At 35.7% G+C, this 19,304-nt stretch overlaps 1 protein-coding gene across 1 annotated transcript in view; it reads left to right on the top strand.

Moving 5' to 3' along the window:
* LOC126769510 (dopamine D2-like receptor) overlaps positions 1 to 19,304 on the top strand; it is a 58,161-nt gene that overhangs the window by 24,205 nt on the left and 14,652 nt on the right. Inside the window, exons 2-3 of the mRNA XM_050488368.1 lie at positions 4,245 to 4,354; positions 15,168 to 15,420. Of these exons, the coding sequence (XP_050344325.1) occupies positions 4,245 to 4,354; positions 15,168 to 15,420 (363 nt within the window). The remainder of the gene's footprint in view (positions 1 to 4,244; positions 4,355 to 15,167; positions 15,421 to 19,304) is intronic.

The raw sequence follows: 19,304 nt of genomic DNA, 5'->3' as shown, positions 1-19,304 counted from the left end.
TTAAAATAAAGCTTCAAAATGTCATAACACTAATGAATCTTAAAATGACGTTAGTATGAAAATACTTTCGCGTTGAAAATGCCACATTTCTGGAGCTGTCATTAAATACAAGCGGTAAGAGAATATGTATATGAGGTAAAAAGGTTGAATAACTTATATTTTTATATTAAATAAACGTTTTTCCAAAAAAATACACAAATCAGCCTGTCTGTTAAATACCAAAACTTAACGACAAACAGTATTAAGTCTTTGTAATATATTCTTAAATTATTTTTAATATAACACGAAAGAAGCAAACAATTTCGTAATCATAGTAAATGATTAACGGCTGGTAAATGTTTCACAGCTGGGCGAAGACCTTATTTTCTCTTCATAAGAAGGTTTGAAGTTTATTACACGTCGCTGCTTCATACCCAGTTTTTGCACAATGTTTTCCTTCGTCGTCAAACGCGAACTACAAACACAAATTAAGTGCAACAACAACAATTATTAGCTGTTATGTTGCCTGGTAATAAACATACAGGCACATTAAAATAATATAAAAGGATATCAAAGATATTCTTCTTCTTCTTCTTGTGCCTCTCCACTACTGGAGGTTGGCCGTCAGCTCAGCGAATTTTTCGCGGTCGCGCGCCATGCGAAATAGTTTTTCCACGCTGGCGATCTTCGTCCATTCACAGATGTTGCGCAACCAGGACTTTTTTCTTCTCCAGCGCGTCGTTTGCCCTCTACTTTGCTTTATCGCTCGTGTCTCAAGACGTGACCCAAATACTCGGCTTTCTCTTCTTGACGGTTTGCAGTAACTTCCGGCTACTGGCGAATCCAGCTAATACGGAGCATTCTGCGGTAACACCACATTTCAAAAGCTTCTAGACGTTTCTGGGTGTCAGCTTGCAAAGTCCATGCCTCACTACCGTATAACACTACTGGCCATATCAAAGATATATAAGACCTAAATATCAATATATTATATATATATATATATATATATATATATATATATATATATATATATATATATATATATATCTCTCTAGATTGAATATGCTTGGTGTAGAACACGTGACGTCCATAGCGATATATATATATTATAGCATATTCAGTCTATATTATGACGATACACAAAAGACACGCAAAACATGTCTGTGGAGATACAAATACAAGAAGAAAAGAAAACAGTTCAATTAAGACTTATGTGTCCCACTGGATTCGTATTCGTAGGCAATAAATATTTGAAATGTTAGTAAATCCTTCATCATCATTGCACCGCCATATTTGATCCGTGGTCACGTGTCTGTAACACTAGTTTACTGAAACTTAAGCACTAAGCTGTACGGAGTATCGACAGACTGTAGAAACCCGGGAAATTAATTGGTTAAAGTTTTTTAGAATTGTTTTTGCAAGAGAAATTGAACATCCGTAGTGCCCGAAAGCTTGTTAGGTCTTACTTTGTAAACGTACGTTCTATTTTTCTTAAACCTTGTAGCATATTATGTTCGGAAACATTTTAAAATGTTCGTCTAGTACAAACGTAGATCCAGAGGTCCTGGGTACAAACCCCGGTTCGGGATGAAAAGATATTGGATAGATTTTTTTTAAATAGCAGCCCAGTCAGGAAATCGGAAGTCTATATGTGAAATTTCGGAAAGCCTTTGGTCTTACGCTTGAACTCTTTCCGATGACGGATTCGCCTTCTCGTAGGATTATGAAAATTATAAAAAAGTGCACTTGTATTAGCACACACAGATTCTCCAGCACTGGCTGATGATGATGTATTTACACAAAGCGCTGACCACTTTGTAAATCATTTGTAAATTATTTGTTAATAACAATTAGTTATAAAACAATATTCCCACTTTACTACTATATCCGCTTTAAGTCTACTTGCAAAGTTCCAATTTGTTCTCGAACTTACTGCTTCTATTTTATCTTGTTAATTTATCTAAGTTATTTATTTATCTTTGCTTACCATATCGTTGGAATAGTTTATAGTGCCTTCACATAGGTGAGTCATCGGTTCTAAGTTTGAATATTAATTTTGAAATTAAAACACTAACTAAATTTTTTCGCCTTTGACTTGGACCATAAAATTGTTGGATCTCTAACCGCTCTCCAAATTACTGCTTCGCATGCCCATTTATTAATTACAAATGAGAGATAACGTTTGAGGTTTCATTCCATTTGATTGAATATACATTGAGTAAGCTTGACTATGTTTGATGTTTCGGAAATTTAATTTTATGGGCTATACCTGTCGATAAAACAAACTCTACTAGATATCGCCTGTATCAAAATATCACAGCGGTGAAAGCAAATTGAAAAATATTTCGCAATACACGCAATGTAACATGGCCGGCTTGAATTTCAGTGCTCCGAGATAAACCATGCAAGACATTTCGATAAAACCAACATATTTAATATGACGCTTATTATTATAGCAGACCGTTGGAACATTCAATAAACAGATGTTGACTTACGAAGACTGTCAGTTACAGTACAGTACAGTAACAGCCTGTTAATGTCCCTCTGCTGGGCTAAGGCCTCCTCTTCCTTTTAAGCTTATTCCACCACGCTGCTCTAATGCGGGTTGGTAGAATACACATGTATTCTACCAACCCGCAAATTTAATTAAAAATTTAAAAATTTAAATTTCAGTGAAATTACACACATGCAGGTTTCCTCACGATGTTTTCCTTCACTGTTAAGCACGAGACGAATTATAAGCACAAATTAAGCACATGAAAATTCAGCAGTGCTTGCCCGGGTTTGAACCCACGATCATCGGTTAAGATTCATGCGTTCTTACCACTAGGCCATCTCGACTTTTTCAGTTACCCCTGAATTATTAGTGTAAATCATAAAATATAAATGCGGGAAACATAATCCTTAATATGATTATTTATCGAGTAAATACTTGACATTTTTATATCGAGAAGCCGTCTATCTATTATTGGAGACGATCATAAATATCATTCCATACTACTAAAGTGATATTTTACATCGAACAAACATAATACAAAAAAAATCAGTAAAGTGTAATGTTCGTTAATGTTCTGAAAAACACAGAACAAAGATTACTTTTAATAACTACATAAAACTACTAAGACCTCTTAAGGACTTATAAAAGTAAAATTTTCAACCGAGCTCTGGTCTTTTCTTTGTTCTCAAGAAAGAGGATTTTGAGAAACTTGGTCGCAATAAAAATTAAACTTTAAGGGCCACGATTAAATAATTAATTTAATAATATTAGTCTATTCTTCATTCTCATAATCAGATGGGAAGGTAATCTGATGCAACAGGAGAGACCAGAAAAAATCAAAGGCTCTACGTTCTTTCTCAGAATCGTAAACTTATTAGTATTGGCCTAATCCTGAATTTCATGAATCCTGGAAAATACCTGAAAACTATTAGGCTGTTGTAGTTATACGCTTAACTTAATGTTAAGCCCGTCTGGATTGCTACTCATGACATATTCTACCTCCAAACGGCAACAACCAGTGAACCAGTGCAACCACAGGCTTGTGCCTGTAGTTATACTGCCATCATCTCACTTCCCCAGGTTTGTAGGGCATTGGCGATGTCAGGAATGTTTAGTATTTCTTAAGCAATGTCTATTAGTGATGGTGCCTACTTTCCATCAGAGATTTGCCAGTCCGCTTATCGCAGATTAATTTTATATAAAAAATAGTAGGATTTTTTTGTCTACTTCATATACACCATCCAAAGAAAACTTTTGATGGTAGACAAAAAAACTGACACAAAGCGTTCGGTTTCTTTACATTTCCTCCTGATTTCTTTTGATTGTTGATTGTTCAAAGCACTATAGGTACTTATGAAGTTTTTCCTATAACATTGAATATAATATTTTTTATACGTTTCCAATATTGACGCATTCAATAAAACTAATATTTATGTATGTACGTACTTAAGTATGATTTGGAATTTCAAATAAAGAATACGTTCAATTCGTTCAAACGGTCCATAGCTATAAAATATCTTAGTCAAACTTAATACATCTCTACAAGGCAAAAACAAATCAATTCGATATACCTTTTTCTTCTTTATTTCTCAACCATTTTTTTTTTTGTTTATTGCCTATAGACGAGCTTCAGTATTATCAATGAAATAAAATGGAAAGTAAAATAAAAATGTTAGAAACATACAAATTAATTTAAGATTTCAATATCGAATTTCAACTATATAGATAATATACGATCCTAATACCGAATAATCGTCATTTCCAGTTCAATGGCGTGTGGGGTCTGCCGGCGGTGGTGTGCGATTGCTACATCGCCATGGATGTCACGTGTTCTACATCAAGCATATTCAATCTAGTCGCCATCTCTGTCGACAGGTATTATAATTTTACATTATAGCAATATGGTTATATATATTATATATATATGGTGGATAGGAGACGTCAATTTTAACCGAAGATTGTTTAAGCACAGGCCGGTTCCACTAAATACATCGCTCTTTACATTTCAAAATCATAATATATTTTTATTATTCAAACTTAATTCGAAAACGTCAAAGCGAAGGAAGGCGAAAAAATCCGCGAGTGCATGAGGCAGTATAATAATAATCAGAGATCAAAAGTGAATTATTTGCCTTTGGCATACGTGTGGTGGTTTGATTTGTATCATTAAAAATAACAGACAAATAAATTAAAAAAAAAGCATCAGAAACGTTTCACGCAATCGTTCCATATCAAACGTTGCACACCAATTCGAACTTAATATGTCACTCTAAATACGTCTACAGAATTCTATTTTTTATAATTTTTTAAAAATTATAATTTAAGTTATAAAATATAACTTTTAGAATGGATTTAAGTTACGTCATCATGGCATATTTACGAGCGCAGCAAGTTACGTACTTTATCGTTAAGCGTAGCATCTCCAGAAAATTACTTTCATAATATGCGTCCCTAAACTGATTTTTCACTGGTTTTAACCAGATATAAAATCCCGCAGATATTTTTATAATTGTCAACCAATTTTTTTTTAAATAGGTAGCATATGGACCACGTGATAGTAAGTCACCGCACATAGGCATTTTAGGAAATATTAACCATCTCTATATGTAAAATAATATAACTGTGTAAAAGAAAACGTCTCTATAATGTATGATTTAATAAAAACATAATTTCCCTTCGAATATTTCATCGCTTGAATAAATTAATAGGTTTTTCATGTGAATACTAAAAAGAAAACTAACATTATTCTTAGTTTTAATACAATTTTGTTTTTATTTTTTTATTTTAATAGAATATAAATACGGTCACACACGAATAACAATTTCATTTATTAAAAAGGACATAAATTATGTAATATATTATGTATTATTTATGTATGTATTTATGTATGTATTTATTATAGTATATATATATATATATATATATATATATATATATATATATATATATATATGTATATATATATATATATATATATATATATATATATATATATATATATATATATATATATATGTATATATGTATATTATATATAATAGTAGTGTAGTATATATATGTATATATGTATTATGTATGTAGTAGTGTATGTAGTATATAGGTAAACTGGCTTGTACCCTTCCCATTTATAAATATTATGATCCTCTGCCCAAAGGTTGCCTGGAAGAGATCGCTGCTTAGCGATAAGGCCGCCTCAGGCAACTTTTTTGTTTAAAAATTGTAATTTTTAGTTTTAAGTTTGGGTGCAATAAAGTGTCAATAAATAAATAAATAAATAAATATTATAAATAAATATATTTACAGAAGAAGAATTAAAATAAACAAACCTTATATGTATTTAAATTTTCCATGCAATTTGTTAATAGCACTGATATATTATTCACTACAAACAGTTTTTGATTAATATGTTTTTATTTATAATAAAACACTATTCCACTAAACTACTTATATCCACTTTGATTTAACTTCTAAAGTTTCAAAAGCAACTTCACCGACATTCGTCCATTTTTTTTTGTGAATCCATAATGAAAAACATAGATTACTGATGGTAGAGCTTTGTGCAAGCTCGTCTGGGTAGGTACCACTCACTCATCAGATATTCTACCGCAAAACAGAAGTACTTGGTTTTGTTGTGTTCCGGTTTGAAAGGTGAGTGAGCCAGTGTAATTATAGGCACAAGGGACATAAGATCTTTGTTCCCAAGGTTGGTGACGCATTGGTGATGTAAGCGATGGTTAACATTTTTTACAAACCCTTAAATAACGCTAACTAGGTTTTTTTTTTATAACTAGATAATATGTTTATTTTAATGTCATGTAATATATCGCTACTTATTCCATTTATATAGTACCGTTATAACTTCGGGTGCTAAACGATTAGTAAGAAAGCTACTAGTTAATGTGTGCTCGTAATTCTAAGTACATAGGAAGTTATGGCTATGAGAGTGTTTCTCTAGAGTGACACCGTTTATACCCCATATATTTTATTGTCAGTTAAATTTTAAATTATTTTGCATCTAATATCAGCTCTGATAGCATGGGCTGTAATTATGGACACCAGTGACATAACAAGTTTGAGCCAGTGTGCAATGGCAGTGTCGTCGACAGCGTAAATACTGGTATATGATTCTAAAGGTCACTATATATGGAAGGTGACAACTGACCATAAGATAGTCCATTCTCCCCCTAAAACAATTTAGATAGAATTTTGCTTGACAATTGTTTAGTATTTAACAATTGTCAAGCAAAATTCTATCCGAAACATTTTTATTTCAAGTAAAAATGTCATCATTATATGATTACCAAAACGTAACCAACCTTAGCGTTTATAAAAATAGTAATGATTATATCAAACTTTTGCAAATATCGAGCGCATAGCGACCTGAATGATTTTAACATATAATATAAATTGAAATTCATATTGAAATTATTCACTAAAGCACTTAAATCCCCACTACACTCCAACATCGCGACCAAATTTCACCAACCAAACCATGCGTCGAAGTGCAAAATCAAATCAAAATATACTTTATTCAAGGAGGCTGTTACAAGCATTTTTATTCGTTATTTTATACATAAACGTATTAATATCATAAACGCGTCCGTTTGTGAGGATAAATAGGTATTTGTTACTCTCTCACACAAAAACTACTGTAAGGATTTTGAAAAAAAAAATAATAATTTTGGATTAAATTTGGAACGGAGATAGCTAATACCCTTTTTTCACGCACGGATCGGAGAGGCTGCGGAATCGTGTACGTATCGTGTGCGGAATAACGCATCCGCGGCCTCTCCTGTGCTGTGCTCCGCTCGTGGCTCGGCAGAGCTCTCTTTTAAGCAGTAGTGCTTGCCTGGGTGAGTTAAGTTTCGGTTTAGTCACATTGTAACCACTGATCCATTTTGGTTACTTGAAATTACATATATAACGGTATAATGGATTTTTTAATATCTTTGGTTCCGTGTTCTCCTAAATTATTTGAGGCTTTATTTCAATGGGTTTTATTTGTGGTACAACGCACATTCAATTAAATATCAATTTCAATGGGGACCTCATATTATTAAGTGGATTAACCTTTGCGGCATTCACGGATTCAATAATTAGATTACCAAATAATCTGGATAGTCTCCTTGTTTAATTTTAGTTACACATTATAATGTCCTTAGGCAATCATGGCAATGTGGTTTGGGGTAATGCAACCGAGTATCGGTTACTGTTAATACGATTTTGTCTCTTAAAGGAGTTTTGCGGATTTTTTTACAGACGCAAATTTTTTTACTTAGGAAAATAATTTAGTTTAAACTTATAATGATGCTTCTATATATTAATAAGGTTTGAAACTTTCACTGTTTCTGTGTAGGTGGTAACATTTATTTGTGGTAATTATGTGTAAAGTGTTAATATGTGTGTGTAAATATGTGGGTAGTTATTCGAAAACTGGATTTTTCCTCACAAAATTTATCTTTCCTACTGAGTTCAATTTGATAAATCACTACAATTACTATCGTAGTTACTTTAAGTTTCGAATGGTTATATCATTGGTCCATCATTAATTCGTTCGTCCATGCAGTAGATCGCAATGCTTTAACGATTGTACCCACAAAAAATTGCTACGAAATATATAATATCATTCATTTATCTTAAACGTTTTACTTTTTAAATTTGTTTCGACTATTAAGCTTGATAAATGTACTAAATTACACTTGAAATATGGTTCCGCATCTGTTTCCTGTTAACGAATGCTCTCTGGACTTTAATATTAAAATGAAAAATGCTTGAATTGCAAGAAGTTGCTTATCGCTTTGGGAATGGAGAATATTTAATATTTTTGCTCTGCTGCCGTTCACTGGCTTTGAAAATGGATCAAAACAATCGTGTTGCAACAGTAGCAAAAAACATATACAGATACATATATATATTTTTTTTATTATAATTCTTTTAAGTTAATACGCCTTATTTTAACATATAGCCCTAGTGGTTAGAATGCAAATTTTAACCAATGTTATACTTGAGTTTCCACAAAGCAGGCTTCAATTAGTTGTCAAAAATTATCTTATTAGTAAAACCTATCACTCTGTTTCTGAACATATATCTAAAAAAACACAGATTCACCTAAAAGTGATCTCGAGTACTAAATAATTGTATGTCATCTTTTTTGTTAAAGATTTACAACTGAGTGCTTCTTCGGTTTGTTTGTTAAAGTCTACAGTACAGTAACAGTAACAGCCTGTTAATGTCCCACTGCTGGGCTAAGGCCTCCTCTCGCTATTGAGGAGAAGGTTTAGAGCGCTTTCCACCACGCTGCTCCAATGCGGTTTGGTAGAATACACATGTGGCATAATTTCAATTAAATTAGACACATGCAGGTTTCCTCACGATGTTTTTATTCACCGTCAAGCACAAGATGAATTATAAACACAAATTAAACACATGAAAATTCAGTGGTGCTTGCCCGGGCTTAAACCCACAATCATTAATTAAGATTCACGCATTCTAACCACTAGACCGTCTCGGCTATTGTTAAAGTATATTTGAATAAAAATATTTTTATTTAATTTGATTTGAATATTTCGGATTCGAGCCGATTACCATAACATCTGTTTAAGAAGGAAAATTTGTCAAGGCTACCAACTCAAGTTAGAGCAGCGTGGTGGAATAAACTCCAAGCTTCTTAAGAGGAAAAAATACTTTAGTCCAGTACTGGGATATTTAAAGGCTGTTATGATATAAATCCTTTGAAATAAATACTTAATATTGTATAAAGTATTTATTTACAATATTAATTAGGTTTAGTCAATCCTTTGAGAGTGGATCCTTTAATAATCTTTATCTTATGTATTTAAATTACACCACAATGCTAGATAGTAATTACTCGGCTGAACCTTTTTCAGGCTAAGAGTATTAAGCAGAGGATTAATCACCTGTGGAATCTTGATTAGAGGCGAAATATAGTTATTAAAACTAATGCGCATCTGCTAACTATATGGGATTTACTGGACGACGTTATCTTCTAAAGGGCAGAATACAGAAAGTTTTATAAGTTAACTTAGAAAGAAACGCAATGAAAATCAATTCAAGAATGTTTTATAAGTATTGTTAAAGTGTTGTTATGTCAATGAATTTGGGATATATCATCTTAGTTCCCATGGTTGGTGGGACATTGGTTTTGTAGGTGACGTTAATACTCCTAATGTAATACTCGTAAAGTAGTCGTGATCACTTAGCGTCCACCTATATCATAAAAGACAAAAATGAAGTTACCACTGGAAATTGCGGTTACAAATCGGCCCTCACTGAGTTTAAATTTTCTTAATTTGTGTTATTTTATAAAATAAGTCTTCGGTCGGGCAAATAAGGTACCCAATGTTAAGTGGCGCAATGTAATGACTTTGGCGCTGTTAGAAATGTTAAACATTCCTTACATCGCCAATGTGCAACTAACTTTGATAGTTACACTGACTCACTCAACCTTCAAACCGAACATTTCAACATTTTAAAAATATCTGAACGTGAGTAGAACCTACCCAGACGGGCTTGCACACTACACACACACACCACACACAACACTACCAACAAATAAAAGTAGTAGAGAAGAAGAACCTCAACTTACCTTTTTATTTATAGCTCTTGTATATATATAAAAAGTCCCACTGCTGGGCTAAGGCCTCCTCTCCTTGTGGAGAAGGTATGGAGCTTAGTCCACCACGCTTCTCCAATGCGGGTTGGTGGAATACACATGTGGCTGAATTTCAGTGAAATTAGATACATGCAGGTTTCCTCACGATGTATTCCTTCACTGTCAATCACGAGATGAATTATAAATACAAATTAGGCACATGAAAAAGTGGATCTTTTTTTTTATCGCTGGAAAAACGCATTACGCGTTTCCCCCACGGGAACAGTGGGGGAGTATATGGGGCTCGCCGATGTCCAAGGCGCTGAGTGCGCCCCAAACAACGGAATACCCACTAAAAAACCAGCGGTACCCTTTCCGTCATAACAAGGAGCGCCACGGGATCGCTTCCGCATGCTACCACGACGCTCTGAAATGAAAAAGTGGTACTTGCCCGGGCTTGAACCCGCGATCATCGATTAAGATTCAGGCGTTCTAACCACTGGGACATCTGCACTTAAGGCACAATATGAATAAGAGAAATTTATTTGGAATTATTGAAGTCTAAAGCATTAATGTCACATGCTTCATTAGGTACCGAATCAATCCTTACTTGATAATAAGTTGGGTTGAGCGCGATACGGATCCAACCGAGCGTTCAATGCTATCAATAATTCTTCCTCCAAGTTATAATGATTTCTTACTTTGAAAATTCAATAGAAAAATGCTTAAGACTTATTACTTAAGGTTTATATATTATTTTGTTTATTGTAGGGGTGATTAGTTAAACAATGCTGTGTCTTCTTCTTACGAATGTCAAATCAATTATGACAGAAAGATAAAGTAAGAAATCAATTAACAAACTAAATTATGTTTCGAATTATCATGTTACAGTATTGAATAAATAGTAAAGCTACCACCGGTTCGGAATGTACATTCTACCGAGAAGTACCGGCTAGAAACTTAGTGTAATCTCTTAACAACGTTTATAAGTAAAGGCGTTGGTTAGCTTATCTAATAAATAACCCGCGTCACTCAGTCAACTGGTGGTAGGGCTTTGTGCAAGCTCGTCTGGGTAGGTACCACCCACTCATCAGATATTCTACCTTAAAACAGCAATACTTGATATTGTTGTGTTCCGGTTTGAAAGGTGAGTGAGCCAGGCACAAGGGACATAAAATCTTAGTTCCCAAGGTTGGTGGCGCATTGGCTATAAGCGATGGTTGACATTTCTTACAATGCCAATGTCTAAGGGCGTTTGGTGACCACTTACCATCAGGTGGCCCATATGCTCGTCCACCTTCCTATTCTATAAAAAAAAAAAAGTCTAGGTTCAGCTGAATTTTGAAGTCCTTAATTTGTGGTAATAATTTATCACGTGCGTCATGTGTATCTAGCAATCCGCATCGGAGCAGCAAAAATGTACATAAAAATCGATTTAAAATTCAATATAAATAATCTATGATATGGTACTCGTATAAAAACAATTTTGTTATAAAATATTTTTATACGCACACGCGAACTGTCCACCCATTCTTCTATTCAAATATCTTATCATATCTTCAAAGCTGTCAATCCACACAGAAATTATTCACAGAAAACATTTTAAATTAATATACCCGTACTATGCATTCAATAGGGAATAATGCTTTTGGTAAATTCAATTAAGCTATAGTTTTTATTTACCAACTTAAGGGTTTTATCCGATACATAAACGAAATAGTTATGAGATGACTTTCGTGTCTGTCTGTCTGTTACAGCCTATTTTCTCCGTTATTAACTGAACGAAATAACTACTGAAATGATCATTATAAACCTCATCACCTGACATCTCCCGCGTGCTGAGCCGATAACGAAAACTAGTATTTTTATAATTGTCATTTCTAATTATAAGTACATTAATTTATTTTACACATTATAATTATATATGAATATAAGATATGTATATTAACAATTTAGACGCGCTCGGGCGCTAATATATAAGGCTTTCAGTTAATAATGTAAATGGCTTAACTATAAATCATTGGTAATACGCTAACAACGCAGTCCTATGTTACATCCCTATGTCTGTAATTACACTGGCTCATATACCTCGCAACGGAACACAATAATTGCTTTGAGTAATTATCAAGTACATGCAATTCAAAGTGCACTATCTTCTATTGCTATTTAAGCAAGATTAAAGGAAAGACGAGCTCACTAATATTACAAATCAGAAACTTTGTACGTTCCGATGAATTTCAATCACGCGTGACTAGTTGATTGTACTCTTCTGTCTTCTGTACAATCTGCCGAACAGTATGGATGTGGTCCACGGTGCTGTAGCCTGATCGAAAGCCGGCTTGCTCTGGGGGCTGGAACTCGTCAAGTCGTCTGGCGAGACGGTTCGTGACGACTCTTGAGAACAGCTTATACACGTGACTCAGGAGGGAGATTGGTCTGTAGTTTTTCAAGAGGGTTTTATCACCTTTCTTGCAAAACAGTACCACCTCACTCCCACTTCACGTTTCCGGGGTCTTGCCATGTTGGATGACGGAATTAAAGAGGCTTGCGAGCTCTTTCAGGGCCGGAGTCCCGCCTGCCTTAAGCAACTCTGTTGTGATTCGTCATCTCCCGGGGCTTTGATGTTTTTAAGCTGTTCTAGAGCCACCCTAATCTCGCCTTGGTCAACGACCGGGAGCTCCTCGGAGAAATGGCGTATAAGAGGGGCGCGCTGGTCGTCAATACTGATTCCCACGGGTATGGCACGGTACGGTGTATGGCTTTTGTGGACTACGAGAAAGACTTCGACTCCATCGAAACCTGGCCAGTGCTCGACTCATTGCAGAGATGTCATATCGACTGGAGATATATCGAGGTACTGAGATGTCTGTACAACGCCGCTACAATGACTGTCCACATCCAGGACTGTAAGACGAAGGCGATTCAACTGCGCAGAGGGGTGAGACAGGGGGATGTAATATCCCCGAAACTGTTCATCAACGCGTTGGAAGACGTTTTCAAGACGCTGGATTGGACTGAGTATTGAGTCAATGTAAACGGCGAGTACATCTCACACCTTCGATTTGCCGACGATATCGTCATCATAGCAGAGTCTTCCCGGTGTGTCGGTCTCGGTATAAACTTGGACAAGACCAAGGTCATGTTCAATAGGCATGTCGTGCCGGGACCGATATACATCGAGGGGAAACCTCTCGAAGTTGTTAGTGAGTATACCTACCTAGGACAGATAATACAAGTCGGTAGGAACAACTTCGAGAAGGAAGCCGATCAAAGAATTCGCTTGGGATGGGCAGCATTTGGCAACCTTCGTCAAGTCCTCCAGTCGTCTATACCGCAATCTTTGAAGACGAAAGTCTTCACCCAATGCGTCTTACCTGCCATGACATACGGTGCCGAAACGTGGACACTAACTGCGGGACTAGTCCACAAATTTGAAGTCGCTCAGCGTGCTATGGAGCGAGCTATGCTCGGAGTATCTTTGAAGGATAAGATCAGAAATGAGATTATCCGGAAAAGAACCGGAGTCACCGACATAGCTTGCAAAATTAGCAGGCTGAAGTGGCAGTTAGCTGGTCACGTATGTCGTAGGACCGATGGCCGTTGGAGCAGACGAGTCCTAGAGTGGAGACCGCGAATCGGCAAGCGCAGCGTAGGGCGCCCTCCAGCCAGGTGGACCGACGACCTTAAGAAGGTGGCGGGCACCAACTGGATGCGGAAGGCGGAGGACAGGGAGCTTTGGCGCACCTTGGGAGAGGCCTATGTTCAGCAGTGGACAACGATTGGCTGTTGATTGATTGATTGATTGATTGTGACTAGTTGACGTATAAAATCTAAGTTAAAATCAAGAATATACATTATTCAAGTAGTTATGAATCGTCATATTAAAAATATATATAAATTTTAAAACTAATTAATTTAATTTAATTACTTTTTTATTGTCTTATTAACAAAAATTTAAAAAAAGCCAAGAGGTGATCGATTCATTCCCAAGATGTTCTATCCATCCATAAACTCACAAACAACGTTTTTTTAAAAAAAAAATTTAAATTGGGTTAATTTGAACTCTTTCTAGGATCCTGTTGTACAATCGTATACAATTTCCCAATCAATCAATCAACAGCCAATCGTTGTCCACTGCTGAACATAGGGCTCTCCCAAGGTGCGCCAAAGCTCCCTGTCCTCCGCCTTCCGCATCCAGTTGGTGCCCGCCACCTTCTTAAGGTCGTCGGTCCACCTGGCTGGAGGGCGCCCTACGCTGCGCTTGCCGATTCGCGGCCTCCACTCTAGGACTCGTCTGCTCCAACGGCCATCGGTCCTACGAAATACGTGACCAGCCCACTGCCACTTCAGCCTGCTAATTTCGCAAGCCATGTCGGTGACTCCGGTTCTTTTCCGGATAATCTCATTTCTGATCTTATCCTTCAAAGATACTCCGAGCATAGCTCGCTCCATAGCACATCAAACAGTTACTAACTCTATGCAGTCGAATAATAGGAGTAATTAGTTTGTTATTGTTCCTTGTATACCAATGTTATAAGTATCACATGTTCTTACAAAATTGTTAATATTTTTCCATACATACAAAACATTATATATATATTGAGGAGCAACAACCAATATTTTAATTTCTTTAAATTTCTGTCTTAGAGATTATTTAGGTAGGTAGGCGCGAATATTCGTCTTCTGCAGCACAAATATCGTATTAATATTGGCAGTATTACCTCACAGTATAATGCCGTAAGACATTATATTGTGAAAATAACTAAAATGGTCCAGGGTGAGCTTAGTTTACTTGCCAATCCGTTAATGTGGGGGCCCATTGTATCTTGGCATCATCAGAAATACAGTTGACCCAACCGAATTCATTGACTCCCCATTGAATTTTATAGTGGACAAGTGTGTGCGTTAATATAGGTACACACTATTCCCCCACTCTCATAATCCGATGGGACGGCAAAACCGACACGACCAGAAAGAGTTTAAGCGCAGAATCAACTGCTTTTTGAATTTCGCACTGAAGTTTGTAGGCATGTTTATATTTATTTTCTAATTAATTAAAATATTTTTTACCTCCAGGTATATAGCAGTCACCCAGCCAATAAAATACGCGAAGCACAAGAGCAACGCTCGCGTTTGGGTCATGATCGCAGTGGCTTGGCTGGTGTCCGGCGCGATTGGCTCGCCCGTCGTGCTCGGACTGAATAATACCCCGGACAGAAGCCCCAACCAATGTCTCTTCAATAGCACCGACTACGTCATATACTCATCACTTGGTTCCTTCTACATACCTTGTATCATCATGATGTTTCTATACTATAAAATTTTTAAGGTAAGTGTTCGGATAATAATTATATATTTAAGGTATGTCAAATAATAACAAGCCTTAAGAGCCCTGCTAATAAAGTAGTAATTTGAGAAATACGCCGACAACAATTATGCCTTTTTTATTTTAGTAAGACAAATGAAGTGGGTTTCGTGATCATAAGTGATCCTTTCGCTCATAGCAACACAAATGCGCCGGCCACCACAGTGTTTGACATGTTATGTCCTAATGCCTGCAATTACGACTCACTCAGCACACTCTCTTTAAAACAATTTATTGCTCTTTAGTTGTAAAATTAGTTGTGGAATCCACGCAGACAGGCTTACACACAGTTCTAGTGCAAAATAGAAGAGCTTCCTGTTGCGTTCTCAATCAGCTCATATTATGCCTCTTATTAAAACTGTAAGTAGTTATTACCCCCTAAAAACTTAAATACACAGGGAAACTTATACATATACATACATACCACTTCAAAATAAAATTAAGAATGAAAATATAACCGTCGTGGGATTCTCAACAGATGTGAAAAATCCAAATTGATATTTATTGAAATTATTTACAATTAAATACAGCCAATAAATAAATATGAACTCGAATCTATAATAGAATTTTGTTTATAAAATAAGTTTAATTTTCTTGTTATTATTAGGTCCTTACATATGAAATTATCGTTTGTACGGGAGGAATATAAAGTCATTTTTTTTTTGTAAAATATATTTAATTGATCAAAGTATGCACCGTTGTTATCTATGCACTTTTGCCATCTCATAGGTAGTTCATTGATCCCTTTACTAAAAAAACCATGGGGGCGAAAGTCAATAAACTCTTTGAAGGCGGTTTGGACTTCCGCATCGGAGTTGAATTTTTTTCCTTGTAAGAAGTTATCCTAATTCCGTAAAAAATGGTATTCTGTTGGAGCATGGTCCGGGGAGTACGGTGGAGGTCGCAGACTTACCAATTGTAGCTCATCTAACTTAGTGGTTGTTTGTTGTGCAGTGTGTGGTCTTACGTTGTCGTGAAGCAGCAGTGGCCTAGAGCGATTGACCAATCTCGGTTGTTTAGCAGCTAGTTCTTCCTTCAAGGTTTGCAGTTGCTGATAATATTATCCACATAGTCCACCAAACACTCACAAGTAACTTTTTTTGAGTCAATTTTCGTTTAGGGCAGGATATGGCTGGGTCTCCAGGGTTTAGCCATTGCGACGAGCGCTTCCGATTATTGTACAGTATCCACTTTTCATCACAAGTACTGATTCGATTCAAAATCTCTTCATTATTGTGTCGGTTGAGCAAAGTAACAGCAGTCAACGCGTGTTTGCAAGTTCGATTCACTCAATTCATGGGGTACCTATCGTTCAAGTTTTTTTACTTTCCCGATTTGTTTCAAGTGGATTAATACAGTTTTATCACTTACCCCGAAGTCTGCAGCTATCTCTGAAGTGCTTTGTGATGGATCCGCTTCCACAATAGCCTTTAATTCTTCATTTTCCACTTTGGTCTCCGGCCGTCCACGGAGTTGGTTCTGAAGGTCGAAATTTCCAGAACGACAACGTTGAAACCAAAAACGTACCGTGCTTTCTTTTGCGACACCAGCGCCGTACACATCATTAATCCTTCGAGCTGTTTCTGCAGCACTGGTGCCACGGTAGAACTCGTACTCGTAAATATACCGATATTTTATGTTTTCCATTGTGCGGTAATAAGCGACGCCAAAGAAAAAAATAATAAGGAAAAAACAAATTAATGACTGTTTTCAAAACTCAAATGTACCAGCTAAATGAATTTATAAATTTGAATTTGGAATTCTTAACCAAAGAGGAGATATTTCAGATCAAAGTGGCCAGTACGACAAAACGCTAATTTCATATGTAAGGATCTAATATATAGCAACGCAACGCAAGCTTATATACACGCCATCCCACACAAATTAGTAGAGAGCGGTGACAGATATGGAGAATGATGGCATAAGAGGGCGTCATATCCTTGGCTTACATGATTTTTTTTATAGTATAGGTAGGCGGAGGAGCATATGGGCCACCTTATAGTGAGTCGTTACTAACGCCCAAGACATTGGCGTTGTAAGAATTGTTAACCATCGCTTAAATCGCCAATGCGCCACCAACCTTGGGAACTAAGATATTATACGCTAGCTCACTCACCCTTCAAACCGAAACACAACAATACCAAGTACTGCTGTTGTGCGGTAGAATATCTGATGAGTGGGTGGTGCTACCAGCATAAAACCATTACATGAGCACACCAAAAATCACATTAATAGTTATCAACGAATACGTAATAAATCGTTTAAAATTCACTCTACCGCTGGCTTAAAATAAAATATCCCCAAATCGAATTGCAAATACGAATCGCACACTTTGCAAAGAAAAAAGGTCGCTCGTAAACTTTTGTCTATTGCAAATAGATCACATCTTAAAGGTAAAAGAGGCTATAAATACAGGATGTTCGACCTTAACACTTAACAATACGAAAGCTTTTATATACTCGTATATAAAAGCTTTTGTAAGGTAAGTTACAGAAATTGATAAAATATTGTAAGCTATTTTTACATATCTTAATATTGTCCTAGCTCGTAAACGAGTGCGAAATGCAGCACTGTTCTGTAAGAACTCACTTCGTCACTCAATCGTATAATGTTGATAACTTACTTACGGTGATATACTATTTTGAGGCGTGTATTCTTTAAATGTTATAATTATTGTGGTCAATATCGCATATCACTTTCTGACATTTCACGACCGATTTATGTAATGATTTTCGAGTTCGTTCTTATAGAAAAGTCCTAGTATCAGTACCAATAAAATACATTACCAAAAAAAGCAAAATTAAAAATACTAATATTAATGTTGTTGCGAAGCTTAGAACGTTATTATTCAAATAAGAAACAGTAATTAAAAAGCAAATTCAATTAATTTATTTCATCGACTAGCAGAACAATATTTCATATAGATTACAAAATCCTATAACAGTTAAACCAATTTCGTGTCGGCATCCAACATGAACTTATTACATCGACAAAAGAGACAATTGCGTCAAGTCGTCAGACAATCATTTACTTGCTAGGTCTTTGTGCAAGCCCGCCTGGGTAATAGTACCCTTATCACTTATTCTAGCGCCGAACAGTAGAGCTTGGTTTTGTTCGGTTTGAAAGATAATTGAGCCAGCACAGAACATAACATATCAGTTACCAAGATTGATAGCGCATTGGCGATGTTAGGGATGGTTAATATTTCTTACAATGTCTTACATTGGGTGGTGGTGATCACTTACTATCAGGTAACCCATTTTCCAGTGTACCTATCATTTTAAATAAATAATAATACACTCAGTTAAATAGTTTAAAAAATCAACGGTTTGAAGTATTTTAATTAAAAAAATGTAGAGGCTAATAATTTAATTTAAAAAATGTTGTATTTTAATTAATGCTTAGTTAAGCGGACATTTATCAAGTAGTACATAAAATTTTAATCAACTCTGGACTTAAATATTTCTCAAAACGATTCGTAAAACCTAATACTATTTTCTTATTTTAAACATAAATAAACTACGACCCACCGTTCTTTATACGAAAAGACGTCCCCAATTTCCCATAAAAGATGCCATTCCGACCCCATTTGCCGGGTCGTGGGATACCTTTCTTAAACTTTCGCGATGACTACCAATGAACAGATTTAAATACGATACGAATCCTTTAGCAATTTCCTTTATCGAATAAATACTCTTTGGATGTTGAACTCTTTCTTACTTTTCCGATTATTTTGAAACATTATTGTATACATTTGATCATATCATATACATATGAACGATAAACCGAATTGAAACATATAATACTTTATCCTCGTCCGTTTAATTTGTAAAAAATAACTTTAACTG

This window comes from Nymphalis io, chromosome 7 (genome assembly GCF_905147045.1).
Source record: "Nymphalis io chromosome 7, ilAglIoxx1.1, whole genome shotgun sequence".
Lineage (NCBI taxonomy): Eukaryota > Metazoa > Arthropoda > Insecta > Lepidoptera > Nymphalidae > Nymphalis > Nymphalis io.
The sequence above is the reverse complement of the archived record's forward strand: the minus strand, read 5'-3'. Positions and strand labels throughout refer to the sequence as shown.